The sequence below is a fragment of the Trypanosoma brucei genome, chromosome 10, assembly GCF_000002445.2.
Source record: "Trypanosoma brucei brucei TREU927 chromosome 10, whole genome shotgun sequence".
NCBI lineage: Eukaryota > Euglenozoa > Kinetoplastea > Trypanosomatida > Trypanosomatidae > Trypanosoma > Trypanosoma brucei.
Window position 1 is genome coordinate 2,605,542 of NC_007283.1, and position 27,357 is coordinate 2,632,898.

At 49.9% G+C, this 27,357-nt stretch overlaps 12 protein-coding genes across 12 annotated transcripts, besides 3 other annotated features; all 12 read right to left on the minus strand.

Annotated features, from left to right (window-relative positions):
- Positions 1–791: 791 nt before the first annotated feature.
- On the minus strand, positions 792–2,504 carry Tb10.329.0030 (protein kinase, putative; the record flags this gene model as incomplete). The annotated part of the gene is made up of 1 exon (XM_818212.1): positions 792–2,504. One exon carries the CDS (start codon positions 2,502–2,504, stop codon positions 792–794), a length of 1,713 nt encoding a protein of 570 aa, XP_823305.1.
- Positions 2,505–2,847: 343 nt separating this feature from the next.
- On the minus strand, positions 2,848–4,902 carry Tb10.329.0040 (uncharacterized protein; the record flags this gene model as incomplete). The annotated part of the gene is made up of 1 exon (XM_818213.1): positions 2,848–4,902. One exon carries the CDS (start codon positions 4,900–4,902, stop codon positions 2,848–2,850), a length of 2,055 nt encoding a protein of 684 aa, XP_823306.1.
- A 207-nt stretch (positions 4,903–5,109) lies between these two features.
- Positions 5,110–5,153: a microsatellite.
- A 304-nt stretch (positions 5,154–5,457) lies between these two features.
- Tb10.26.1080 (heat shock protein 83) lies at positions 5,458–7,572 on the minus strand (the record flags this gene model as incomplete). The annotated part of the gene is made up of 1 exon (XM_818214.1): positions 5,458–7,572. One exon carries the CDS (start codon positions 7,570–7,572, stop codon positions 5,458–5,460), a length of 2,115 nt encoding a protein of 704 aa, XP_823307.1.
- A 903-nt stretch (positions 7,573–8,475) lies between these two features.
- Positions 8,476–10,218, minus strand: Tb10.26.1070 (hypothetical protein, conserved; the record flags this gene model as incomplete). Its single annotated transcript, XM_818215.1, has 1 exon — positions 8,476–10,218. The coding sequence occupies one exon, from the start codon at positions 10,216–10,218 to the stop codon at positions 8,476–8,478; it is 1,743 nt and encodes a 580-aa protein (XP_823308.1).
- Positions 10,219–10,810: 592 nt separating this feature from the next.
- On the minus strand, positions 10,811–11,827 carry Tb10.26.1060 (hypothetical protein, conserved; the record flags this gene model as incomplete). The annotated part of the gene is made up of 1 exon (XM_818216.1): positions 10,811–11,827. The coding sequence occupies one exon, from the start codon at positions 11,825–11,827 to the stop codon at positions 10,811–10,813; it is 1,017 nt and encodes a 338-aa protein (XP_823309.1).
- Positions 11,828–12,441: 614 nt separating this feature from the next.
- On the minus strand, positions 12,442–13,338 carry Tb10.26.1040 (hypothetical protein, conserved; the record flags this gene model as incomplete). The annotated part of the gene is made up of 1 exon (XM_818217.1): positions 12,442–13,338. The coding sequence occupies one exon, from the start codon at positions 13,336–13,338 to the stop codon at positions 12,442–12,444; it is 897 nt and encodes a 298-aa protein (XP_823310.1).
- Positions 13,339–14,816: 1,478 nt separating this feature from the next.
- On the minus strand, positions 14,817–17,672 carry Tb10.26.1030 (DNA mismatch repair protein, putative; the record flags this gene model as incomplete). The annotated part of the gene is made up of 1 exon (XM_818218.1): positions 14,817–17,672. One exon carries the CDS (start codon positions 17,670–17,672, stop codon positions 14,817–14,819), a length of 2,856 nt encoding a protein of 951 aa, XP_823311.1.
- Positions 17,673–18,754: 1,082 nt separating this feature from the next.
- Tb10.26.1020 (hypothetical protein, conserved) lies at positions 18,755–19,057 on the minus strand (the record flags this gene model as incomplete). Its single annotated transcript, XM_818219.1, has 1 exon — positions 18,755–19,057. The coding sequence occupies one exon, from the start codon at positions 19,055–19,057 to the stop codon at positions 18,755–18,757; it is 303 nt and encodes a 100-aa protein (XP_823312.1).
- Positions 19,058–19,477: 420 nt separating this feature from the next.
- Positions 19,478–19,504: a microsatellite.
- Positions 19,505–19,630: 126 nt separating this feature from the next.
- On the minus strand, positions 19,631–21,943 carry Tb10.26.1010 (hypothetical protein, conserved; the record flags this gene model as incomplete). The annotated part of the gene is made up of 1 exon (XM_818220.1): positions 19,631–21,943. The coding sequence occupies one exon, from the start codon at positions 21,941–21,943 to the stop codon at positions 19,631–19,633; it is 2,313 nt and encodes a 770-aa protein (XP_823313.1).
- A 264-nt stretch (positions 21,944–22,207) lies between these two features.
- Tb10.26.1000 (hypothetical protein, conserved) lies at positions 22,208–23,146 on the minus strand (the record flags this gene model as incomplete). Its single annotated transcript, XM_818221.1, has 1 exon — positions 22,208–23,146. The coding sequence occupies one exon, from the start codon at positions 23,144–23,146 to the stop codon at positions 22,208–22,210; it is 939 nt and encodes a 312-aa protein (XP_823314.1).
- Positions 23,147–23,454: 308 nt separating this feature from the next.
- On the minus strand, positions 23,455–23,676 carry Tb10.26.0990 (hypothetical protein, conserved; the record flags this gene model as incomplete). The annotated part of the gene is made up of 1 exon (XM_818222.1): positions 23,455–23,676. One exon carries the CDS (start codon positions 23,674–23,676, stop codon positions 23,455–23,457), a length of 222 nt encoding a protein of 73 aa, XP_823315.1.
- A 684-nt stretch (positions 23,677–24,360) lies between these two features.
- Positions 24,361–25,614, minus strand: Tb10.26.0980 (hypothetical protein, conserved; the record flags this gene model as incomplete). Its single annotated transcript, XM_818223.1, has 1 exon — positions 24,361–25,614. The coding sequence occupies one exon, from the start codon at positions 25,612–25,614 to the stop codon at positions 24,361–24,363; it is 1,254 nt and encodes a 417-aa protein (XP_823316.1).
- A 387-nt stretch (positions 25,615–26,001) lies between these two features.
- Positions 26,002–26,028: a sequence feature (AT_rich).
- The last annotated feature ends 1,329 nt before the right edge of the window (positions 26,029–27,357 follow it).

A 27,357-nucleotide genomic window follows, 5' to 3' on the forward strand; every position in this document is an offset into this window, starting at 1 on the left:
CCATCTCGGCCATTCCATGTCTAGCCATCAGAGACGACCCCGACCCTCTCTCCACGCGCTTCTCACTTGCGAGACAAATGACACCGTTTCAAGCTTCTTAGCTATTCACATGGTTCCGATACAGGGGTGCCGAGCCGACTCTCCTCCTCTTTCCGCCGTGGCCCAAGTTTCGTATCACTTCCATCGAAGTACATGGGTTCGCACTTCGGCCTCGCGTGGATAAATGCCTCTCTCGTCTTAAAAAAAAAAAGAATTGCTTTGTTTCCTCTCCCCGCGGAAGCGAATATGGGGTGTCCCTTGCTTCGTCATGCAACCTCCTTGACAGGCGGCGGTTCTTTCAAGCTTTACTCTTCGCAAGGGGGAAAACGTACATGATGATATGATCATTCAAGGACGCAAGAAAAAAGGGGACACCCACACATATACGTATATATACATATTTTTGTACATGTGTCAGCGCATCTGCATATCATGTCTTGTGGTAAAAACGATGTGCTACAGCTGTTGGGCCTTCCCTGCGAGGAGGAAGTGTACGCTCGTAATTTCAACCCCTCATTTGTCTACTGAGCACGCACTCATGAGAGGAATGGAAGGAAAGGGGGGGGGGGGGAAAGTAAAACTATGAGGCGCACGGCACATACACGCAGGAGTAGAAATAACGGCCACACGTTTATGCTTGACGTCGTCACTGCGACAATACCGTCAGCTTTGGGCCAGCAGAAAAACAACACTCCTTCACCACGCGTGTCCACTTTAACCGCGGCAAAAAAAGTTCTGCACCTGTTGATGGGTTAACGAGGTGATGAAAAGTGCCTCAGAAGTTCTCTTAGTTGCTCAGAACGTACGGCGTCGTGCGTGTAACGCTGGAGGTCTCCTAAGATCTTTGCAAGCACCTCATCGCGAGTCCTTCCTGACCATCCCCAATTGTCGTATTGCCTCCGGAGCTCCGAATCCTTGAGAAACCGAAACGCAATTGATTCCCCCAACTCGCCCTCTTCACTGCCCCCTTCCAATGGCGTGACGCCTTCGCCCCTCATGTCGGAGTCTTGTACATCACTTCCCACTGCTTCTGGGGTTGCCAACAACTCACCTTCATCCAAAAATCTTTCTTTGGGGGCACACGGGCTCTTCTTCCCTTCTTCCTCATCCTCATCCTTCCACTTCGCACCATCGGAGAAACTTACATCGACAACCGGCGAATGCTTCTGCAGCGCAAGTCGCACAAGATGCAAAACACTCTGCTTGTTTTTCGTCTTCAAAGTGTTCACCTCAGCGGACTGATATCTTTTCGGTTGGTACTGCATCACGTTTCCACCATAGAAAAGATTATATTCTTGAAAAAGTTCGTGGCGACAGAGATCTCCACAGGTGGGACGCTGCTGAGGGAAAAAGGCAAGGCAGCTGGATATCAAATCAATCCATTTCTGCTGCCGATCCCGCGTTGTGTGCAATCGCCACTGCTCGTTCATCATTCCAACCAATCGTGAGGGACGTGGAGCGCTCCGGAGGAGATAATTTTGAGCGTTTCCCACAGGCATGAATCTTCGTATATCATCATGGCTAGGTGTCCCAACAATGTTAAGAATCACTTCTAGTTGTGTGCTAGCAAGTTGTCCATCCCACACCCCTTGTTCATTAAGGGCGGATTCAACATTAAACAAAGCTTTCCCTGTAACCATTTCGAAAAGGATGCAACCCACCGACCACACATCAATCGACGGCTCCCCTCCCGAGACATTGGTAACGATCTCAGGTGGCCTGTAATAGCGCGTGCAGACATAAAAGGTGTCACTTGCTTGGGCGTCCCGTGCAAGGCCAAAATCGGCTATGAGCGCCGTTGATTTGTATGGATCTTTACCATGCAAACGAACCAAAATATTTTCTGGCTTTATATCTCTGTGGACGATATTACACTTGTGCAAAAAATCCAAACCAAAACATATCTGAAATGCAAAAACAACAGTGACCAGCTCAATGAATTCATCTGTCATGGCCGGTTTACTGCCTGAAGATGATACGTGCTTTATAAAATAGAGCAAGTCACCCTTCATCAGAGGCATCACTATATGGAGACTAAATTCGTCCTCTCCGCTCAAGCGATTCACCATAGAAAGGACTTTATCATGGTATTTGGAAAGCTCGTCATTGCGGCTTTGATTAGGGTATTGAGGCCCTGCGGCGTCGAAGCGGCGGGCGTCCACCAGTGTCGTTGCCCCGTCCCTACCACCTTCATCCTGAGAGAGCACGTTGTCAGCACCGCTTGGGGTCGCAAACATGTCAAAGTACCCAATCACGTGAGGATGAGCGTCATGGAGGAAAGACATTATATCTATCTCTCTAACGAGGCGGGCGCTTTCCTGGTTTACAAAGCGCGAAGGGATTGTCTTCACGGCAACATGTTCTCCTGTGAAACGATCTACGTGCTCGCTCACAATACCGAATCCACCCTTGCCAACGACCGCAACGTGCTCATACCGCCAAGCGAGTAACGGGACATTGTGCATGACGCTTTTTACTACCTCTCCTTTTTAGATGTTCTCTGACCTTTTGTGCGCGGTTATCGTTACACATGTATGAAACGCGATGCCCCCACCTCAAACGCACCCTCACGCGCACAGTGAGCAGGTGTGCGTGTGAAAGAGGAGAGGGGTTGGGAAAGAGAGCGGTTTACGAACCAATGCCGCGGGTGTTGTAGCGTTGAAGTAACACCATATATCAATGAGGGGTCTGGGTGTAGCACACATACCTCGTTTTTTGTGCTCTTTATTCATTTCGTTAGTTACGTTGGCTCAGTTTGATTTCCCTTTTCCTTTCTTTACCAGAACCACACGGACCTTCCTTCGCCTTTTAACCATCGTTAGCCTTCTCCTCCTTGTCTTTCTTCACCTTCTTCACTTTCTTCCTTTTGTCGAGGAGTGCGAATGCAGCGTCCAACTCAGCTAGCTGCCTTTGACGGGTTTCTTCCTCCTTTTCCTTCTTTAGTGCAGCAACATCTTTTCCAGCACCTTCTCGGGCGAGGCGGCTGTTCAGCTGCTTCTCTTCCGTCGCTATATGTCGTTCCTTTAGCATTTTCTTCTCCTGCTCCTCAAACTCCCTGCGCACTTTATTCTTATAGTCGTTGAGTGACCCGTTAAACGGACGGACATTCTGGTTACCCGCTTCCCATATCTGCATATCTGTCTCTTCAATCAAACGCGCGTCGTGAGTAACAACCAGAACCCCTCCTTTAAAGTTTTTAATTGCATGACAAAGGGCTTCAATGGATTCCACATCCAAGTGGTTCGTCGGCTCATCAAAAAGGAGGAAGTGAGGTTTCTCAGCGCTAATTGCAGCTAACGCTACTCGTGCCTTCTGCCCACCGCTTAGTGTTGCAATCTGGTTCTTGTGCACGATACCTTCCAGGCCAAAGCTTCCAAGCTGGCGTCGCGCCTTGTCCTCCTCGCGGATTCCAAGGGACTGAATGAATTCCACCGATGTCTTTTCCAGGGGCAACTTGTCAACGAAGTGTTGATTGTACCGACCAATGCGGACTTTTCGATTCATCGTGATAATACCCTCCGTGGGCTCCAATTGCCCCGTCAAGAGGCTCAGCAGTGTACTTTTTCCGATGCCATTGGGGCCGCAAAGTGTTATACGGCTGTCGGCCCAAAGTGCACAACTAACCTTGTGGAAGAGAACCGGACCTCCAGGATAGTTAAACGAGACATCCTCTAGCTTTACTATGTAACCATCTGGCAGTTCCGGCGGCTCGGAAAAGGGGAAGTTGACGATATAGTCGCGGCGTTTCTCCAAATATATTGGGTCCAGGCGGCCGGTGCGCACTTGGTCTTTAATCCACTCATCCACCTGAGCATTCGACATGCCATTGCGCTTTTTCTCGTTGATGGTCTTGTTGAACGTTGCATACTTCTTGTCGATCTCTTGGTGTCTTTGGCGCAGTTGTTCGTCGAAGCCACTGAAACCGCCACGGTAATAGTTCAGTTGGTAGTTTTCAACGTGAACCATGTGCGTGCACACCTCATCCAGGAAGCCTGCATCGTGCGAGACAACAACCAGAGTCTTTGGTCTCCGCGCCTTTTCATTATACTGCTCACAGAGGTATGACTCCAACCAAATGACGGCGTTTAAATCCAAATGGTTTGTCGGTTCGTCCAACATGAGCACATCGGGCTCAATGAAGACGGCGGCCGCCAGGGCAATGCGCTTGCGCCAGCCACCGCTAAAGCTGCTCGTTGGACGCTCATGCCACTCCGTAGGGAAGCCCAACCCAAACAGAATACGCCTGGCACGGGCCTCGGCCTGTGCAGCACCCATTATATCCAGCTCTTCCTCTAAGAAGTTCAGGCGCTCCATCTCTTCATGGGAGAGTTCCGTCTTTTCATGAAGTTGGGCTGCCTCACTTGCAAACTCTCTTTGCTTTTTGTGGCTTTGAAGAACAGCCTGGACGGCGCTCACCTCGGACTCATGAAATTCTTGTTCCTGCTCCACGAGTAACAGCTCCAAATTTGACTGCACAGGGAGCTCCCTTGAACTTAGTAGCCTAAGAATAGTAGACTTACCACGGCCGTTCGGCCCCATCAACCCGTACCGTGCGCCCGCCGACAACCGCACTTGTGTGTCCTTGAAGAGAACTTTCCCGTTAACAGACACGGCAACACGCTGTAAGGAAATGTCACGAGACCCCTCAGTCCCCTTGTCGTGTTCCCATGTCACCGAAAAGGGATTGTCACCATCCTTATTAACGCAGTTTGCTTGCTCTCGCAGCTGCCGCTGTTCTTCTAGTAGCTTTTCAGTCCTCTCTTGCTTTTTGCGGTCCTTCCGAGAAAGAACTGAAACCTTCACATCACTATCACCCAAGACATTGGCATCTCCCACACATCCAGCAGTACTAAGCGAAGACATTATCCTTCAATATTACCTCGCAACAAGTTCAAACAAACAGACAAAAAATGAATCAGTTTCAGTAAAAGAAATGAAACAGGCGGGCAGGAAGGGAAAGGAACGTGAGGTGGAGTCGGTTTTCGAATGCCGTACCACGTTTTTCCATCCCCCATGCCTCGTCTCCTCACATTCATATGTGACACAGGACATCTGCAATGATATGAAGATTAATAATAATAATAATAATAACAATAATAATAATAATAACAATAGCGGTGATGATAATTGTAAATATACACACACACACACATATATATATATATTTACTCATACCTCTCCGTGTAAAAAACAATTAATAATCACTGTTAGAAACGACAGTAGGAAAACGAGAAAACAAAACAAAAACAAAACACCCTAACTTTCCGCTTTCTCACCCTCACATACTTTCTCAAATGGAAAGGACAGAGGAATCCGTCTGCGCGTGAGGGAGAGAAAAAAAAAAGAGAGGGGGAGAGTGAAAACACGAAACGAAAAACGTCAGATCATATAGGTGAATGTGTATCACACGGCTGCCCATCAGTCCACTTCCTCCATACCCGACGCACCAGTACTGGAGTTGGCGGCAGCAGCGGCAACGGGTGCCTGCGCTTCCTCCTCTTCCGCATCATCGTCGAGTGAGAGACCCAATTTGATCATGCGGTGGATACGGTCAGCGTATGCCGTGGGGTCATCAAGTGTAAACCCGGATGTCAGCAGCGAGGTGTCGAAGAGGAGGAATATCAGGTCCTTGGCGGCCTTGTCGTTTTCGTCGGCCTCCACGCGTCGTTTCAGCTCCTTGACGATGGCGTGCGTGGTGTTGATCTCCATGGTCTTCTTCGACATCATGTACGCAGACATGCTGGAGTCTCGCAGAGCCTGGTTGCGCATGATCTGTTCCATGTGTGCACTCCACCCGAACTCTGATGTCACGAGAATGCATGGTGATGTTGCCAACCGGTCGGACACCACCACCTTCTCCACTTTGTCACCAAGTACCTCTTTCATTGCCTTGCACAGCCGCTCGTATGATGCCTTCTCTTCTTCCCGCTGTTTCTTCTCTTCCTCCGTCTCCTCGAAGTGTACACCCTCCTTTGTGAGGCACGCGAACTTTTTGTCCTCAAAGTCCTTCACTTGCTGCATCACATACTCGTCGATGGGGTCAGTCATGAAAAGTACCTCCATGCCGCGGCGCTTCGCCTGCTCGATGAACGGAGACGTTTCGAGCTTCTTCTTGCTGTCACCCGTCACATAGTAGATGCACTTCTGACCATCCTTCATGCGTGTCACGTAGTCCTTCAATGTCGTCATCTCCTCACCGGATTCCGAACTGTGGAAGCGCAGCAGTTCCATCAGCTTCTTGCGGTTTGTGCTGTCTTCGTGGATGCCCAGCTTCACGTTCTTGCTGAACTGTTCGTAGAACTTCTTGTAGTCCTCCTTGTTCTCTGCGAGCTCCTCGAAGAGCTCCAGGGCCTTCTTCACAATATTCTTACGGATCACCTTGAGGATTTTGTTCTGCTGCAGGTTCTCACGGGAGATATTTAGTGGCAGGTCCTCGCTGTCCACCACACCGCGCAGGAAGCCGAGCCACTCGGGGCACAGGTCCTCACAGTTGTCCATGATGAACACGCGGCGGACGTATAGCTTGATGTTGTTGCGCTTCTTGTTTGGTTCGAACATGTCAAAGGGTGCGCGCTTCGGGAGAAATAAGATAGCCCGGAACTCCAGCTGGCCCTCCACGGAGAAGTGCTTCGTAGACAGCTGCTCTTCCCAGTCGTTCGAGATGGCCTTGTAGAAGGAGGCGTACTCCTCCTTTGTTACATCTTTCGGGTCGCGCGTCCACAGTGGCTTGTGCTTGTTCTGCACCACAAACTCCTGCTTCACTTCCTTCACCTTTTTGGTTTTCTTTTTCTTGGCATCGGCATCATCGCCGTCCTTCACCTCTTCCACCTTTGGCTCCTCACCTTCCTCAGCCTTTTTGGCGGCCTCTTCGTCTTCGTCTTCATCTGTCACCTCCTTCTCAGTGGTGTTCTCCACCATTAACTCGATGTCGTAGCCGATAAATTCGGAGTGTTTTTTGATGAGGTCCTTCAGCCGCCGCTCCTCCAGGTATTCCTGCTGGTCTTCCTTCAAATGCAAGACGATACGCGTACCGCGCTTCAGGTCACAGTCGGGCGTGGAGGTTACAGTGAAGGTACCACCTGCAGAGGATTCCCACGTGTAGGCATCGTCCTCGTTGTTCTTCGACACAACGGTTACGCGGTCTGCGACAAGGTAGGCAGAGTAAAATCCGACGCCGAACTGCCCGATCATGCTCATATCGCCACCGGCCTCCAATGCCTCCATGAATGACTTGGTACCGGAGCGAGCAATCGTACCAAGGTTGTTCACCAGGTCGGCTTTCGTCATACCGATGCCACTGTCCTCCACCGTCAGTGTCTTATTTACTCGGTCGGGGATTACGCGAATGCGCAAATGGGGTTCATCTCCGAGCACGGACTGGTTCGTCAGACTCTGGTACCGGATTTTGTCGCACGCATCTGACGAATTACTAATTAGCTCGCGAAGAAAAATTTCCTTGTTTGAATAGAAGGTATTAATAATAAGGGACATTAGCTGATTGATTTCAGCCTGGAATGCGAATGTCTCCGTCATCTTGGCCGTTTATATGTTATCTCTCTGTATGTGCGGGTGTCGTATAACAAGTGCTTATTTTTATCTACACTATACCTGGTTATTCAACGAAATTTCACCGCAGTTAGTGACAGAAACGCGAAGAATAGGGCATTTGATGAATCAGTTTCAGTAAAAGAAATGAAACAGGCGGGCAGGAAGGGAAAGGAACGTGAGGTGGAGTCGGTCTTCGAATGCCGTACCACGTTTTTCCATCCTCCATGCCTCGTCTCCTCACATTCATATGTGACACCGAACAATTTTTACTTTTTTTGTTCCTTTTTTTTTTTAAGGTACACTTGTATAAACGGTTTATTATTTTTTTTATGTTAAGTTTCTTTTACGTTTATTTTTGTTGTAGTTCTAATTAAGTGTGAAGTGTGGAAGGAAGTGTCGTGAGTTTTTTTTTTACTTCGTATCGTTGTTCCTTTTTTTTCCCCCCTGTTGTGGTGTTTTGTTTCATAATCTTGTTCCTTTAAGGAGAAAGGAAGATGAGGAGGATATCAACGGTACTCATTGTGTACATTTGTTGTTTCTTTTGTATTTGTAATACCAACAATTTTCTTTCGTTATTTTTCCTTTTTTTTTCTCGTTGTTCATTACCTGCTTTTTTTGTATTTCGTTGTCGAGTTATATATATGTATGTTTTGTGTTAACGTGTAAAATACATAAATGGTTGTGTACACGCACACTAGCATTGATATATTAACCGAATAAAGTGTACAATAAACGAGATGGAAGATACTAAAGAAGGGGGGGGGGAGAAATGACAGGATTTCTGCTCAATTGCGACAAACGAATAGCGTGGTAGCATTGCTAATTGCTCTCCTGCAGATCGTTTGTGCTTACGATACAAGTAAATTACACTAAAAATAAGAACCTTTGCTACCGCAACTCGTCTTCAAGGAGCGAGACTGGCGGGGGTGTAGAGCATTCTGCACGCTGAGGTGACACACTCGGCCAAAATACGCGCCAAAACTTTAGCAGCTCGTCTTGTGCCGTACATATTCTTTGCATATCAGGTGCGATGGTTGGACACGTAATGTCTGAACTAGTGTTGGGCGAACCAAGAGCTCCAATTAAGTGAAGGTTACTACTTTGGCGCAGCTGAATTTGGCCCTTCCCGCGGTGGGTGGTTGCCAGCTCACCAACATCTGGTGGAGCCACAATTCCGCTTATGGGGTGCATAGTGTTTATTGCCCGTGTGATAAAGTGGCAACCACCTGTGAACCCTTCATCTTCGGTCCTCGGCGCCGAAGGAACATTTGTGGTTGGTGCATTTGTGTCGACATAACACATCATGCCATCCTGGCCACCCGTGTACATCTTGCTACGCTTGTCGGGGTCCCAGTGTATGGCTGTTACGGGCCCGCTGTGGACACTGTCAAAGACATATCGGGGACAGTTCGCGCGTCGTGCATCCCAGACACGCACCGCACCATTTGCGTACCCAGCGGCTAAATAAAAAGGTTCTTTGGTGCAATAGTTCAAGGATGCAACGCCGTTAGCATGGCCCTCGTAAACTGATATCAGTGCATTTTTGGTTCGTAGGTCAAATACGTACACCCCACCGGTCCCAGAATTTAACCCAACGGAGAGCAGCGGGCCGTTCGCTGCAATGTACGATGGCCGCGCTTTGCCGGAGAGACACGTCTGTAACGTACGAAGAAAACCCACTTGGTGACAATCATAAATGGCAACAGGTCCTTCGTCAAGCGCAAGCGCGACACAGGTGCACCCATCCAGCCAATGCACCGCACGAATTGTCGCATGCTCCTCTAGGCAAACAATTTGGGAAGCCTTCGCGGTTTCGGCATCCCATCCGTGAAGACCGTTTTTCAGCCCTATGATGAGCTTGTTATTGGTACCCCAATGCAGCAGCTGCGATACATCTGAAGGAAATTCCGGAGCGTCCAGCGTACGCTCGGGAGTGGTAAACATCACCCGCTGCGTCGGAGCCTTGCCGGGTTTTATCTTTTTCAGCAGCATTGCTCTTCCAGTCGGTGCATGAGCGAACAATGGGGCGACAGCCGTTCTAGTTGAGTTTGTGTTCGCAGAATACTCGCAGTGTTTGGGACCATCATCCTCTGTTGGGCTGACGGAGCCAGAGATTGTACGACCCCCGCCACTGCTCGCCAAGTTCGGGGCCACAAGACTACGAAGTGAGTCTGCGTTGTTAAAGCCCAACACCTCACCACCAATTTTGCGTTGCTTTTGCGTGCTTTCGCTGCTCAGCTGTTCGGCGAGCACTTCGTTGTACATGGAAGTCACGTACGACGAGTCATCTGACACAATGGACTCGGAGAAGTGGCTGGAAAACGAAGCTCCAGCAGAATGAGGAAGTGACAACACTCCGCTGGCACCCACTCCTGGGCTGAGCACAAGGGGTGGAGTTGGCGATGTTGTTAGGTTGTACGCAGATACCACCATGTCCATCCCTTCACGCTGCGGTATGTGTCTTGATAAACGCACCGGTGGGGTTTCGTCTTCCACTGGCGACCGACTCATCATCCGTGGGTTGTTGGTCGACAATTTCTGAAGTGGAGTACTGCTGCAAAGTTGCGCATGCCTTTTGGACCGGAATTCTGAAGCTGTTGAATCATATTCTGCCTGCGCCCAATGTCTCATTACCTTCACTGCTCGCCAAACCTAACTATTGAAAAAATTTCCTTTCCACCCTAATTGTGTATGTAGTTGTCCATCACAAAGACATGAGTGTGCGCAGAATGAAGGAGCAAGCAGGTTGATTAATAATCACAGCAGTAAAGGAAATGTTAACAAAGGGAGGGGGATACAGAGGGGGTTCAGCTGGGGCCTGCGCGAACAGCGCAATAACATGTGAACGAATTAGGCAGTTGGGTGTCGTTGCTCAACCGATAACGATCCAACGTGCACACGTACGCAGTTGCACTACACTGCTTGATATACTCAAAGAAATATTTCGTGGTGTAATATTCCTCTCCTCGCCGCTATACCCCTCCACCCCAACTGCAGCGTAGACCTCCACAGCCACACTCTTCTGCTCGCTTTCTCACCGTCCTGAGCACAGTTAAGGAGAGACCACTTGCTTCCTCCTTTACCTCAGACGGCAGAAGCACTTCCTCGAAGAAAAAAAAATTCAGTTGAGTGAACAGGGGAGAACATAAACATGTAACGGACGTAAGCGAGATCGCAAGTTGTCCCGCGATCGGTGCCGCAACACCGTTCCACGTGCCACAGATCACCTCCTACGTGGCGGTTCAATCGGGTTATAAACATCTTTTCTGAGTGACTGCTGTCTCTCGTGGAAGTGTTGGCAAAGGTGTCGCATCACCGCGTACGTTTTACCATCACTACCCTTCTTTAGAAGTGTCTCGGCAAAGTACGGGAAGATGTCCCAGTAATAGTCCGGAGGAACAAAAAATTCCAATCGGGCTAGAAGCACCACTGCAACTATGTCCCCTGATAGTATTGAGATAAATACGGGCTTTGCGCAGTTGGTGAGCATGTTCTTCACCTGGTGCTGTGGCTTAGCATCACGATACCCAAAGAAGTGCACAAACTGCTCAAACTGTGTGTGCCGTTGTTTCCACCGCCTGGATATCTCTGTGAAAACGCGTGTGCGATTATCTCGAATCCAGTCAAACTTAAGTATGCTGTTTAGCTCCTGCCACTGCTTATGTTCCGTAATCTTAGGCAGTGGGAGGTGGTAACCCTCTCCGCACAGGTATTCGCGAATGAGGGACACAATGTTGGGGTGACGCTCGGCTAATACTCGCAGCCGCAGTGAGCTCTGCTTGGCCTCAAACACAAGAGTAAGTTGGATTAGCCCCCACACGACGTTTCCAGACTGCAGAAGCACTGCGCTGAGGCGGTTCGAAGCTGCCCGACGCACAGCCCCGGCGACGATACCACGAACCTCTTCACATGCTTCGGGCCCGTTGGCACACTCGGGGCAGAGGGGTTGCCGGTTCCCTTCAATTAAAGCACGCGTTCCATCAACGGGCTCCCGGCCATCCTCCACTAGTTTCGCCACATGCTCAACATCGAGTACCTCGTGGGCGTGCGGAAGGCGTGCGAAGAGGGCGGCGAAATCCACCGGGAGGGCCGATGCCGACGGCACACCCGTCCGAGGGGCGCGTCGGATGCTTTCAACCACGGAGAGTTCAATGCGCTTCAGCTCCGCGCGGCTGTAGACCCGCCTATGTGAATGCGCCAGTGCAAAAGTTGGGAAGAACGGCGGCGCTTCGGGGTTCATAACCTCCGCCGCCTATGAAAAATTGGGCAAAAATAATAATAATAAGTGTAGACGTAGCAGCAGACATACGTATAGAGGCAAGCAGGAACACTGGTTGTAAAGTATGTGCATGTGCAAGTGGGTGTTTAGGTAACATTTGGCGCTTGCGACACGCTTATTCAGCAAAGAGTTGCAATGCAGGGCGAATGGAAGAGGGTGGAGTGGGGAAAGATGTTGATACGTTACCGCACATTGTCAACTTCTCCCTTCAGCGTATACACAAACATGGAACAGCAAAAACGATGGGTGAAGCACGGTTGGCTGTTGATTGGGAGAGGAGAACATTAGAAACAACCGCACAAACTGGGATGTCGAAGGCAGACGAAATCCATGTCGCAGTGTTGATAACAGTGTCACGGGGCGAGCGCGCTGCTTGGTCCATCAATTAAACTGCATGGAATGCCCCCACAAAATTGCAAGTCCCGTTGAGGGCTGATGACGTGGTGGGGAAAGGATAAGCGGGATCGTTTCATGGTTGAAGCATTTTTCCATTCGATTCGTTGTCGCGCCCTCGATTTTTGTGCATTCATAGGTGAGGAAATGGTGTCGAATGAGCAGACAAATATTCCTATTTGTTATCTTCCGCGCGACTTTTTCACCGCCACCTGATCTGGAAGAAATCGTCGTTCCCCCACCCATGGAGGTCTAAATGTGTACATCAAATGACCGTCTTCAGTAACTACGTCCCATCCCTCTGGCACTTTTTTTAAGTCAAATGCCCGCACAACGTCACATCTCTTCAGTAGCGCGTTCATATAACGCAGTGCCGTCACTGGATTACGGACAGCGTCTAAATTCATGAAAACAACAATTAGGTCCTCCGCACTGGAAACGACCATGGGATCTGCTTCCGGCCAATCTGCGGCAACCGCCTTATAGAGCCTGGCGACGCAATCTCCCAACATATACCGAGTGGGTTTGTCCAGTGCGTTCTTACCTCCAGCAACAAACCGGCAGGCGATACGTTTGTAGCAGCTCATAAACTGACGCTGTCTTTCGATCTCACGTGGGCGATCATAGGGATCGGAGGCCAAGCAATAAGCTGTAAAGGGGTTGTTGTAACGACGGTGTCTCCTGAACGCAGCAGCTGACGCCAAAAAGGATCTTTTTTCCTCTTCAGAGTCCACCGATCCTAATGTGCTCTGTCTCTTTTGTTTGTCTTTTTGGCCTGTGCGCTTGTTTTTCGCCCTCTGGGGAAGTGATGGTGGATACATTGAATCCCCTGGGCTTAATGCTCCGTCATTGCACGTTGGGAAGGATATATTAGGCATCGAAGACACACCACTTTCGTATGACGGTTGCCCCACCGATGGCAGGGAAGATGGCGCAAACATGTGCGACGTCCCGCTGCTACTCGGCCTCGCACACCTCGACATGAGCGCTACCCGAAACCGTGACTCCCGGAACCCTCCGTTCCGCAATTGTCCTGTGCGGGATGTCCTTGATTGCGAGACACTTCTCCGCTCCTTCATCGTAGTGTGGAGGGCTGAAATTGCGCGGCCTACGCTCTACCTTACCTCCCCTCTCCCCTTCACTTGCCAGCGTAACCTTACTTTGGCGTCGTTTTTGCAAGTTGACCAAGCAATGATGGAGGCTGCTGGGGGACGATCACGGTCAGCAAAAAAAAAAAAAAAGAGATGCCAAGGGTGTAGAGTAAGAAAAAATACCCAAAAGAAGACTGTAAGTTGGGGAGCATAAAGGGATAAAGGGAGCCATGCCGCTGTTAAAAAGGTCCGCGCCTCGTCCGTAGGGGGCATGTATGGATATGAACGAAAAAATGTACATTCATGTACCGGCACGAGCGAGACTTTAGGTGGAAAACACGGGTTCCCGAGAAGGGGCGGGGAAAAGAAAACATTCTACAGGTGCAAAGTAGGAAGTTATTCTTCACTTGGCACATGACACAAATGAAGCAGACTACAGTGCACTCCTCCTGCAATTAGTCTCGACCGCTCGGTTCTGTATTATGCGAGTGGTAAGAAAGAGTCTCCTGTAGAGCTCCAGAGAGACGAATTGCTTTTCAAACGGCAAAACACACGAGCACCGGACTACCGGAGGGATGGGAAGCGCCTCCGGTAGCTGAACGACAAACTAGGACGCTTTTGACACTCCATGACTGGGATTTATCCATCGTTCGAAATGTGTTCCTCAAAGCACCTAAGCCGTTCCAGCACATCCGCTCCTCCACATTTACACTTCGCGGTGCGATACAGAGGAATGAAAGCCAGTGAGGGGCGGTCATACGCCACAAGATCGCTACTTTCTTTGAAGATTACATCAACCGGCTGAGAAAAGGAAAGGTTTAGGAGGAAAAAAAGGGGGTAAATAAGAGAATAGAAAAATAGCAGCAAAATCAATTTATTCCAGTCCCAAATCCAGAATTCTTCATAGCCACAATTTTTTTTTCAAAAAAAAAAAAATGCCCCCACTGTTGTCCCTGTACAGGTCCTCAGCCGCCAGCTGAGTATCCATGTTATTTGGCACCCTGGTCTCTCTACATCCTTTTTAGAAACTTCCCGTTTGCGTTTGTAGCTCCCCCTTTGGTTCTTCAGTTATTTTCATCCCCCCTCCTCATTCCCCCTTAGATTCTACGAGGTACTGAAGTAAGGATAGCAAAAGAATAATAAAAAGGAACTATTACTAACGACCAATCGGCCCCCTTCGGACTCAGCCGTGACATTTCTTTCAGCACACTGGCACACCAAATCATGTGAGTCGTACGCGGGTGCGAAAGGAAATTAACGTGCCAATCCAATGCGAAAGGCTGGTGAAGTCAAATGCGATGAGGGGTATATCAAGAGAGAAAGGGACTGGGGGGGGGGGCGGGAAAGCCCAAAACAACGACAACAGAAAAAAAAAAGAAAAAATAGAAAAATAATGATAAAGCAGCTTTAAAAGAAAAACCCAACAACAAATTTCTCTGACTCCCGCTTTAAGTCCTTCTACCTTCTCACACCTCCACCAATGACGACAACAATGCATCTTCCTTAATCTCGCTGCACAACCGCCGACGGGCAGCCTCCCTCGAGTCACCGTCGCCCTCCCCACTTTCCAACTCGCGGATGCGCTTTGCATACTCCGTCACCCGTTGCACAACCTCCGGCGTGGCGGTGGAAAAGAGCGCCTGAGCGCGGTTCTTGGTTTCGTCTCCCCCGAAATCCTCCAACTCCACAGCCTTCTGCCGCGCGGAATCGAGCACGTCGTCGGGAATGTGCGCGAGTTGCGCCACGTACAATCCGTAGCTGCGCCCGCATGGCCCTGGTTGAAGTTGGTAAGAGAAACGTAAGGTCCGAGCGGCAGTATCCACATCAGCGCCGAAATGAACGTTCCGCACGTTTGTATGTCGGGCCGCAAGTTGTGTCATTTCGTGGAAATGAGTTGAAAAGAGAAGTGCAGACTTTGCGTTGACTGCCACCTCCTGTGCAATGGCCCAGGCAAGACCGAATCCATCGTACGTTGACGTCCCCCGGCCCAGTTCATCTACAATGGCCAGAGTCTGTTGGGTGGCGGAGTTGAGCATAGCCGCGGACTCGAGCATTTCCACCATGAAGGTAGAAACTCCTTGCGCAAGGTGGTCTGTCGCGCCAACACGGCACATGATCGCGTCACGGACAACAATATCCGCTGAATCCGCGGGAACAAAGCACCCAGCTTGGGCGAGTGCGACACAAACACCAATGCTCCTCATGAAAGTTGACTTACCTCCCATATTTGGCCCAGTTATTATAAGGGCATTGGCCTCGTTGGTAAGTTGTACAGTATTCGGTGTGAAGGCGGGCTGCCGCAGTTCAACAAGGGGGTGTCGGGCGTTCACAATGGTCAAAATAGCACCATTGCTGTTGTTGTCAACGTTTCCTTTCACCTCCTCACTCTGTGGTGCCCTCACGGTGGGACGCACCATCGGCCGCGACGAATCCTTCACTACGAGTGCCCACGCCGCGAACACATCCAATGCTGCAAGTAGCTCTTTCGCATCATCAAGGACCGGGAGGTATGTAGCTACAGTATCAACGAGCTTTTTTTTGAGGACCTGCTGACGTGTCTTGTAGTCCTCAGTAATGCCCTTATACTGCTCGCTCAGCGATGATAATTGCCCGGATACGAACCGTACGCCATCCTTTGCTGTGCTTACCGTTATGAACTCTTTGCTCGTGCGCACCTGGTGGTCATCTTTCCGAGGAACGCGGAAGACATAACCGTAACTAGCGTGATATTCACACTTCATTTGTTTTTCAGTCCATCCGCACTGTTTCAGCACACGGTGGTTTTCTTTTTCAATCGCCTTCACAAGATTCTGACGCTGCCGCTCCAGGAAGCTGAGGTCATCGTCAAATTCAGGGTTAATACGCACGGTATTCTCATCTGACAAGTCAACGGTTGCATTTATCAACGTGCGCAGATTTGAAAGATGCTCGCTAATGTCTTCCAGAGGTGTCACGTATCCCTTCAAAAGTAAGCTGCTGTCGTGCCCGCCGTGATATGTTCGCAGCACATCGACCGCTAGGGGTACAGTATTAGCGAAGACAAGAATAGATTGCAGGTCCTTGAGAGCCACTGTGCGGCGTTGCAACTTTCGGTTCAACCTGTCCATGTCAGTGCAGCGCCGCAGTACCTGCGTGATCAGCGCATCCCTTAGGATTGGACTCTCCACCATTATCTGTACAAGCGAGAGCCGTTGATTTATATCTTCGATGCTCCGCAACGGTTGGAGTAGCCACTGCTGCATCAGTCGCGACCCCATACCCGTAGTACAGCGGTTCAACCACGAGTAAATAGACGTTGGCATCGATCCTCGTGCCTCTGGCTTTCGGTGGATTATATGCAGCGCCTCGATGGCTGCCGCATCCATCTTCATGAACGTAGAAGGGACAACATGCTTAAGGTAAAATGTATGTTGATTAGTGGAATCGAATGGATCTATGGCGGATTCTAGAAGGCTTTCCAAAGCCCTGGAAGCAAGAGGGAAGCTATTTAAACCATGTCTATCTTCCGGCACGCGAAGAATCCCTTCGAGCGTGCTAAGTAGCTCTCCATTCGGGCCAGTGCTGTTACGCTTCGTGGCCCTGGACTTCTGCTTTCCATGAGGTAGATTACTTTGTCCACGCTCTTGGAGCGTAATGTTCGCTCGTTCACAGAGCTGCTTGAGTGCTCGTAACAAATCACTCTGTTCCCTACTTTCGTCAGAGTCTGCAGCCTTCTCACCCGTATTATTCATCGAAAAGTCAGTGTTAGAGTACAGCAGCTGCTTCAGGTTACACTGCGCCATAAGCACATCAAGGTTTGTTAACTGTGGTGTGTCATGATATTCCGCGTACGTAAGTGTCCGTAGTGTTGTATTGAGCGCTGCGTAACCCACCCGGACGTGCTGTCCACCTGGGCCATTAACCCTATTTGCTTTATCGTCAATAACCACACTCCCAATTGCCATGAGTTGTATCTCTGCGTCTTCGAAGGCAAAGAGCATTGCTTCGAAGTCTGCAATGTGCCCAGGGGAGCCGCGCCGCATGCAAACATATCTGCCGCCGCTCGTCTGTCGGTCGTATTGTTCAACAGAAACACCGCGTCGAAGCAGGCAGTCACGTATGACTTCGCGGGTGATGCTGTCATTAACGGCGACGGCATCCACTCCGCTCCAGTTCTTCAGAACGGCAGTGGACTTGACATATTCACGCGCCACGAGTGAAGCCCAGCTGCCTAGAATAAAACAGCCAGCCGATGCACGCGAGAACAACCGCAAGCAGGAAGTATCATCGCCACCGGCACCATTAAAGGCCTGCACCACCGCCGGGTCGCGGTCGTCACTCATAATACTTTTTACAGTTGTTGCTGACTACACATCCGTTGGGATAAAGAGATAGAACCAGTGAAAAGGGTTTGAAAGGAAGGGAAACAGTAACGCCTAACGTTGAGGTAGACGTGGAGAAGAGCACAGTGTTGACCTAGCCTCGCTCAAGCACTTCGGCACAGAAGAAAGGACTCGGCAGAGAAGCGTTTCATCCACTACCTTTGCCTGTAGCTGCCTTCCCGCTGTTCGGCATCGCATGCATCAGACCGACATCGTGTCGACGGTAGTTCAACACTGATAAACAGTGCCGTTATCTGATGACCTCCACGATGCACTATTTCCCTCATGGCAGGCCTCCTAAATATCCACCAAATTGCGAGCAAAACGTTAAGAACTCCACGGCGCCCTGGTGCGGACAGTGGAGGTGGCAACAAGAACATCGAAGATTCCCTCATTCCACATCTGTGCAGCGTCATCAGAGGAGGCGCTGTTTTCTCCTGGACTCGCTGCTATTTAAAGTATCATGTGCCCCCGTGATGTTCGTCAATATTTACCTTTAGCCCATGAAAACACAACTGAAGGGTGGAAAAAAAGGGTAGAAGCATTTGAATAGCGACAAAGCTCTCATATTGCTTTTAACAGGGTGACCAGTTTTTGTGCATGTTCGTACATATGTTACATATACGCACGCATAGAAGCTTCCCTCCCCTTTTCGTTAAGTCTTTTAAAGTTAGTTGAACCTTACGCTCAGAAAATGGGTTACACCCTCCACATAACTGACACAACTTGCCTACAACGGGCTCGTTTATGAGAAGAAACTATAATGGATCAGGGCAAAAAGCGCTCCTGTTGGGACCAAAACAGAAAAAATCCAACAATAACAACAGGCGTGACAAGCATGCGTAAAGGCTCCTGAGTCCTCAGAGGCAATTACAGTCGTTCATTCACCATTTCCCCACTTAGCTTTGCATCTTGCTCCGTTAGACATGCTGAGATACGAAATGTTTTCTTACCTTCTTGCGTTGCCAAATCGTCCGCCTTCTCAGTTGCATGTTAACCGACGTTCACTTTTTCTACGCCGCCAAGCCCTACGACAAACGGCTCTAGAATTCCTCTTCGTCCTCCTCCTGCGGCCCCCCTTCACGCTCAGGCATTTGCAATCCAAATGGCGGCGCGCGTACAACTGGTGACAACGTTGGGATCAAGACGGACGCTCCTTCGGCGATGGCGTTGGGGCCACTCAATACAAAGAGACTGAGCACCATCCCGGCACCGATAGACGGCATCCACCAGTTAACCTTCGTTACGAACCAATCAGCAGCATGGTCGAAAAGATGGTGAAGTTTTTGATAAAAATACTTCTCTTCCCAGGTTGCCTGGGGGACGGCGGGGCGACCGAACATCATCACTGCAGAGGACTTGTTACACTAACGAGAAGGTAGTCTGTTACACAAGCACACAAGGAAGAAGATTGTTACAAAGGGCAGAAACTGTATCCAACCAACCCATAGACACATATTTGCATGTGTTGGACTGAGCGTTGAGAGTGCGGAGTTGACGATGAGAAAGCAGAAAAAGTATAAATAGGGGTTAGTGGCTGCATTCGAGATTGATGAGGTGCTGCTCCACACATGTGCAGAATTGTGTGCGTTGGTTCCCCATGCAGCATGACTTTCCCCCCTTCCAAGGCGATTAAAAAGAAAGTAATAATAATAAAGGACCTAATGAACTAATCAAAAAATAAATAACCTCTGTGAAAAAATAGCTCAGCCAATGCCGCTTCCAAATCTTTTAGTGGGATGCTCAGAAGAATAGCAACGGTAAAAACACACACACACACACACACACACACATATCTTGTTCGCCAGCCTGTGGGCATTGTGTTTGAAAAGCAATCGGTCACTTCACTCACATCTGCTGTCTCTGATTTTTGGGAGCTACCGCTGTCCCATAAGGGACACTACGCTACCCACCGCAGCTCACTTTGCATCTGCCGGCATGCTCGACTCTAAGTGTATCTGAAGATCTCTTGCATACTGCATAACATCAAAACCATCATCGTTTACTATGAGATCAAAAACTGACGTCCCTCCGATCAAAGAGACGCCAACCATAAACCTCAGCGACGCATCGCAGAGCTCAATGGCCACTATGGCATCAACCAAAGCTGTCGATACTGGGCCCGTGGACGCAGAGACTTGGCAAGCACAAGTTTTTTTCTCTCTTGAACTACTACCCCTTCGTGCGGCTCGTGGATGGCCAACATGTCGCAGCAACGCGTGAGCACAAGTAATCTTTACCAATACACTCATCATGACCACATCAACTGCATCCCTACATATGGCTTTAACTGTCAGAAAGTACGAATGGAGTAGTGCCGAACATTGTGGCAAGACTTGCGGTACGGTTGGCTCCTCAACCGAACGAGCTAACGACCAAGCGTACCACACGTCCCACTGGTTCTCGCACCGGTTAAAGAAATCAACCGTCAGGTTGCAGTCACACTCAGCATTCCCTCGCAGTGCGCCAAAAAGCACTTCTGCTTGCTCCTGAGGGGATTTGAATGAATGCGATGACACGTGTAAAACGAAGTCCCCCTTGTCAATGAACTGAAAAAGGTGCCGCTGCTGTACTAATGTCGATTCCTGGGTCATACCCAGCAGGGCACTGGCGGTACGACATTTAACCGACTGGCCTCCCTCACGGATAACAACGTGTTCCCGTTGCTCAAGTGCGCTTTGTATTGCGTTTAGGGCTGGTGTGGTGATTGCTTGTAGCGATGGTATGAAAACAACTTGCTGAAAAGCTGTGTTCAGTGTGCCCCCTCGAACCCACTCGACGTGGGGAGCCACCCCGTCTTCCGTAGGTAACATTACATGGGAAGCTGGTGCGCGTGCATACATTGGAAGTAGTGCTTTTTCCAACCCATGTACCACCGGTGACACAAAATTTGTTTCCTCCCCCAGCTCAAGCAAGAATGTCCGCAGTGGAGTAAGGGTATCTGCCGACCCCACCACACTAGTGACGACACCACCGTCCTGCAATTTCGAGGACGCGAGGACGATACCCGCTGCCGCCCACAGTGAGATCGGCAACGCGGAGACATCTAGTGCCGCCAGAATTGCTTCCATTCTCGTTCTCCCATGCGACCCCCTGAATCCTCCGCCAGCTTTCGCGGCAGCAAACGTAACCGCGCCGGCCACGCATTCCCAACAGCACCTCGCTTGATAAACAGCGCAAACCTCATTGTGCTCACTTGTTTTTGCCATTCCTACCCCGCCACATGGGCGCGCTGAAGGGAAGGGTGGGGTTAATGCCTCCGCGGTTGACTGCTGATTTGACCACTGCGGGGAAAACCGTGCCGTCCGAACAAAGCGAGCTTTCAGCAGAATCCGTGTGGGTGAAGAATCGGGTCCCTTTTTCGAATATAAGGTTGTCCCTCGACCAATTGCGGATGTTTCCACTAATCCCACTGCATGAATACGCTCACCGACCACCAGCGTTTCCTTCATTTCTAGCTGAGGAATGAATGAGAGATCTAGCCAAAGTGGTTGTTGAGCCACGACACCGACACCGTTGGAGGTCTGGGTTCGCAGCTCCGCAATAGGCATCGGGTCGCTTGATTCGCGGTGGAGGAAGAAAATACTAGTGATGTGCCCTATAACTTCCCACCATCTCCCGCTCCCGATTAAACCATCACCCGGCCGGCTGTGCATCGAACGCAGGCCTTGAAGTTGAAGAAAACTCGGCAGCCCGTCCGCAGCGACATGCAACCCTACCTTCAGCTCCTCTGCCCGTATCAAATCCCAAAAGGCGCATGACCATCGGGATGTGTGCACACATATCATGCACGGAAAGTTCGCGTCACCCGGTCGTACCTCGCAGGTAGGAACGTTTCTCGTGGCAGGTTCGACTACATGATAGCATGGTTTGTTAAGAAGATTGGCTTCCTTATCTATCGCCACCAAGGCCGCTTCGTGTCTCAGCCAGTTCATTAGCACTTCTTCCATAACTTCATCTAGTCTCCTGGGTGACATGACCAGAAGTGAGCCCAAAGTGGGATACTTTGATATCACCTCCATCATATGCACAATCAGTCGGAGGTTTACTTGGTTGCAAGCAACTTCTGCGGAGGGAAGCACCCTTGTTACCGTTTCCGCCAGAAACGATAGTTCTGAAAGCAACTGCTCCCGTGTGCTGTCGCCTCCAAGCAATAGAGTCTGCGCTTCCTGCTTCTCCGTATCGGTACAACCATCGACCATTAAGAGGGTGTCGCTGTGACCCTCTACCATTGTAGAGGCAGTGACGCAAAAAAGTAGCCCCTCTGATACCGAACACATTTAGATACAAATAGGAAGAAAAGGAGAGTGGTGGACACAGCAACTCAACCTAACGATTATATAGGCTCGTATACTAGGTGAGAATAGTAAATACTGTTAGTGTAGCGAACATCCATAAAGAAAAGCCCCTGTCCAACCATCCCGCCGTTCTCCTACCTTTTGAAACATACTCCTCCCCGACCACATGTTGCCTTTCGATGCGCAGTAGCCAGCTCCTTACTTCGGCACTGGGATACGATGCTGTAGTGCAACTCCATGCCACCCCAGTTCTTCCTCAACGCATCGGTTGAGCTCCTCGTCCCTCGCAAGACGTCGGGCACTAGCGCGCATTGCAGCGCTGCCCTCGCAATCGCTTCGCTCGGAACGGTTAAGCCGCTGAAGTTCTTCACGTATGCGATGGACTGTCGCTTCCGTCAACTGCTCTACGCGCTCAGGTGTATCGAACACCTGGTTCCTTCCCGGTGTGGTATCGCGGGAATCTGCATGTCCTTCCAGCCGACATGACATTGTGGACGAAGGTGACACGACACTAGCAACTCCTGCCTCACTACTTTCCCTAGACAAGGTAACTGAAGTAGGAAGCCGGACCCACGCTCTGCGTGCCGAGCGAAACCACCCGAGCAGGTCGTCGAGCTGTGCCCAACCGATGGACTCTTCCAGCAGAGGGAGGCGCTGGTGGACTTCATATCTGTAAAGGTTCTGGCCGTCCCGCACGCGCTGGCGTTCGTATTGTGTAAGATTCACCCAAGCCTTACTTCTATCTTCTAACCCCAACTGGCACATCTTTTCCCACAGTTTTGCGCTGATGGCGGATTCAGCACATCGATGAAGGGACGGGATTAGATAACTCCAATTGCATGTGTCATGGCAATGCCGCTGCAGACCTGCGCACGACCCGTTGGGGGGCCTGCTATGCAGAATCAATTTCCTATGATACAGCTGACCGGACTCTGGCATCGTTGCCTGAGAGGAGTGCCTCACACCATTTAGGACACCAAGAGCCCGTCCCGAATGCCGCCTCGCGTCGGGATTTTCATACAATAAATCACCGCGACCACTCCCGCCGTATACTCGGCGTGAAGGAGTTAGGGTCAGGGAAACGGCATCGGGAAAAACTCCGCCGCCTCGGCGTATTAGTCCCGCTGAAGCCCCCATCTTCATGATTGGCTATTGCTACAACATCCGACCAATAGCGAAGCGTACATAGGTGCGCGTGACACAGTTATTCACGAGATCAGTAGGACAGAAGCAGATAACGACGACGATAAAAGTAAAAAGTAGAGAAACCAAACAAAAAAGTGGCACGAAAGGGGTTTACGCCCTCTCGGTGCCTATGTGTAATGAAGATGAGATGTTTGCACATCTCATGCGCCTTCAGTCTCCGTAGGACGCCATACATTTAGCTGCTTTGACCAACCTACCCTGCACACACTGGCCGAAGATCCTCCAAATCACCCACCTGTTCAACCAGTGTTACCCGAGTACGTATTCCTGGAAAAGTCATCGTCGCGACTCCTCTCAGAGCGATACCAGTAATGGTCCTTTTGTTGCTGTTGGTCCCGGGACAGTATGGACCAGTTCCGTTCACTGTTTCGGATATTCCAGTGCGGTTCACGAACATAAAGTTGCCCACTTGTAACCTTCATTGTTGCATTACTGTACTTAGTTGCCTTTTCTTTTTCCATGTCAATAATGCGGCGGAGCTCGTTCCGCTTGGCCTCATCTTGCGTTGTACTAAGTAGAAACTCTAGCTTGCTGATGTGGTCCAATGATCCCGCCCTTTGCGCATGGCAGTGGTCATCAATCACTTGGCTACCTTCAACAGAAGAGTCCGTGTACTGTTGTAGTTCGTACTCAAGATGGTTGCTAACGTTAGGGGAAGGAATGCGGTTTTTGTGTGTCACATTCACCTCGTAAAGAACGGTGGCTGCAGCCGAGGCAAGAAATATGCCCCAAGTACGATAGGGGTGTTGTTGCACCCACCGCCTCGTGCGGTAAAGCCAGGAAGATATTTCCTTCCCAAGAAATGGAATGGGCACCACCTTCTCACGCATGTCAAACCTAACGACAGCACTACTGGCTTTCCTTCTGCTTGACTGACACTCACAAATACATGGAATAGCAAGAGATGCGCGCAGCGATGGCTGGGCGGGACAAACAATGTCATTGCGTTTACAGACAGCAACTCATCAGCTGCTCAAAGGGGAAAACGGACGCTGTTGTAGGGGGTGGGAGGAAGTTCCACATAACTGGTTTCCGTGTCCGATCGGTTCCCTGCTATGTTAAATTTACAAACTACGAAGGAAGCGCGTAGTAGTGGCGTCTCCGCGCAACTTGGTAGACTTCAAATCTTACACTGTTTTCACGAGCTATTCGCTTGCATCGCATTTTTCCTGTATTTTCCTCAGCAGGGAGAAAGTCACGTTTTCCCCCAACACTAGATGTCTTTCCGCAGTCGTCAGAAAATCATACGAGGGGCGTAAACGCCGGAGTTCTGACAGGAGAATGTCACTGAATGGGCCATCTTGGAACGGTCCTGTTTCCGAGTCGGGCGAGCTGCGCAAACAGCTCTTCAACTTAGCAGCTTGACCGAGACGGAGGAGAAATCCTGAGTAAGTGGCGCAACAACGGCCCCTTATGGTGGGCAACAGTACTTCATAACGCCTAAGTTCACTCTCTAGGAAACGTGCTGGAAGCCAAAGAAAACGTACGCTGCACAACAAAGACTCTATGGCACCTTCTTTACATGTACAGTTTGAGTCTGGTACTGACTCAGGTTTGTCCACCCTTGTTGAAGTGTGCGAAACAGAACCTGTGTGTCTCGATGCCGATGCGAAGCGAACGCAATCCCCCGTGCGATCCGTGAAGTGTAGCTCACATGCTGCACAAGCAATTTTGTAGGGCATGATTTCATTGGGAAACCCTGTATTCTCCAGCACCTTTCCAAGAACGGAGTACGGAAGATGAGCCAGTGCATCAACGGAAGTGGTTGTACCTTCAGTACGCAAGACACTGAGTTTCCTTTCCGTATGCTTGGGAGTCTCAATTCCAATAACGCTTTTATTCAACCGCTCCACTAACAACGACGCGTAACGGTCTAGGAGGTTGTCGCTAGTCGTCCCAAGAGCCGACGCCAAGAGTTCCTCGCCAAACGAGTTCGGCAGCGTCTCCCTGCACCTCCAGCAGGCAGGCGGAGGTAAGTTGTAGAAGGTTGTAAGAAGGTCCACAACGTCCAATAACGAGCCGTCAGCCGACTCCAACGACGCATTTGGCACACAGCAACCACAGTTGATTTGTGCTCCTTTGGAAGACGCTGCGCCCTCCACGCATTCTCCTCCCTCTTCTTCCCCTGTAAAAGTAGATTGGCACGATCCTCCCTGCTGTGGTCCTACACCAGAAGGCACCCTAAAACGTGGCGACAAATCTGACATCGGTTTCACCTCCGATGTTTGGCAGCAACAACAACGAACCGAGGGAAACAGGATGAAAGGAAGGGGCTTGGACGCACTTCTGTTACAACATAAAGTCTTTGTTGGTGTAAAAGCACCGTTCTCTTCCCCCAACCTCGGTCGATCGCCAACATCAACACGGAAAGAATCTAACTTTTTGCGCAGCGACGCCATTTCTCGCTTCAGCTCAATAATATCACTCACATTGACTTCCGCCGCTCGCCATTCCCGGGGCCGCACCCCCTCATGCCCCGTAGAAAAATCTAAGCTATCGTAAGACGGGGGCGGATCCAGCTGTATCGGAAAGTGGCGTCCATCCGATGGGGTTTCCAAGGGGAAAACAATATCGTATGGAGGCGGCGGAGAGCCCATTAAACAAAAAAAAACCTACGGGCGCACCTTCCAGCAAATTAAGCAGCCAACGCAACCGATTACAAACAGCGGCTAGGCCAAAGCCTGAAAACAGTACCTTGCTCTTATATGCATTGCACAGAACAAATAACAAAAAACAAAACAAAAAGATGATTAAAGTAAGGGGGAAAACAGCGTCATCAAGCAATGATAAAAATAAAAATAATAATAATATAACAAAACAAATTTACGCCCCACAAGAAACAACGTTATAACTAACAACATATACATCAAATATATATACATGCAAAGAATAAAAGTGATAATCTAGAAGTTATCATTTCTCAAAACAACAGAAAAATAAAAATAATAAAACACACGAACAATAAAAAACGCAACAGTAATGAAAATGTAACTTCCGACAATACCATAAAAAAAGGAAAGACGAAAAACATCAACAAAGAAAAATTCATCTACAAAAGTAAATATCAAAGCACTGCAGAAAACATAAAAAGGGAAATACATTAATCAAATTCTTCAACATCTAAACCTACTAATGCTTCACCACCCTCAGGTGCCACTGCCTCAGGTTGTGCTTCTGCAGGAACTTGCTGTGGCTCTTCAAGCTCTTCAACTGCTTCCACTGCTATGTCACCCTCAGGTGCCGCTGCCTCAGGTTGTGCTTCTGCAGGAACTTGCTGTGGCTCTTCAAGCTCTTCAACTGCTTCCACTGCTATGTCACCCTCAGGTGCCGCTGCCTCAGGTTGTGCTTCTGCAGGAACTTGCTGTGGTTCTTCAAGCTCTTCAACTGCTTCCACTGCTATGTCACCCTCAGGTGCCGCTGCCTCAGGTTGTGCTTCTGCAGGAACTTGCTGTGGCTCTTCAAGCTCTTCAACTGCTTCCACTGCTATGTCACCCTCAGGTGCCGCTGCCTCAGGTTGTGCTTCTGCAGGAACTTGCTGTGGTTCTTCAAGCTCTTCAAGTGCTTCCACTGCTATGTCACCCTCAGGTGCCGCTGCCTCAGGTTGTGCTTCTGCAGGAACTTGCTGTGGCTCTTCAAGCTCTTCAAGTGCTTCCACTGCTATGTCACCCTCAGGTGCCGCTGCCTCAGGTTGTGCTTCTGCAGGAACTTGCTGTGGCTCTTCAAGCTCTTCAACTGCTTCCACTGCTATGTCACCCTCAGGTGCCGCTGCCTCAGGTTGTGCTTCTGCAGGAACTTGCTGTGGCTCTTCAAGCTCTTCAACTGCTTCCACTGCTATGTCACCCTCAGGTGCCGCTGCCCCAGGTTGTGCTTCTGCAGGAACTTGCTGTGGCTCTTCAAGCTCTTCAACTGCTTCCACTGCTATGTCACCCTCAGGTGCCGCTGCCTCAGGTTGTGCTTCTGCAGGAACTTGCTGTGGCTCTTCAAGCTCTTCAACTGCTTCCACTGCTATGTCACCCTCAGGTGCCGCTGCCTCAGGTTGTGCTTCTGCAGGAACTTGCTGTGGCTCTTCAAGCTCTTCAACTGCTTCCACTGCTATGTCACCCTCAGGTGCCGCTGCCTCAGGTTGTGCTTCTGCAGGAACT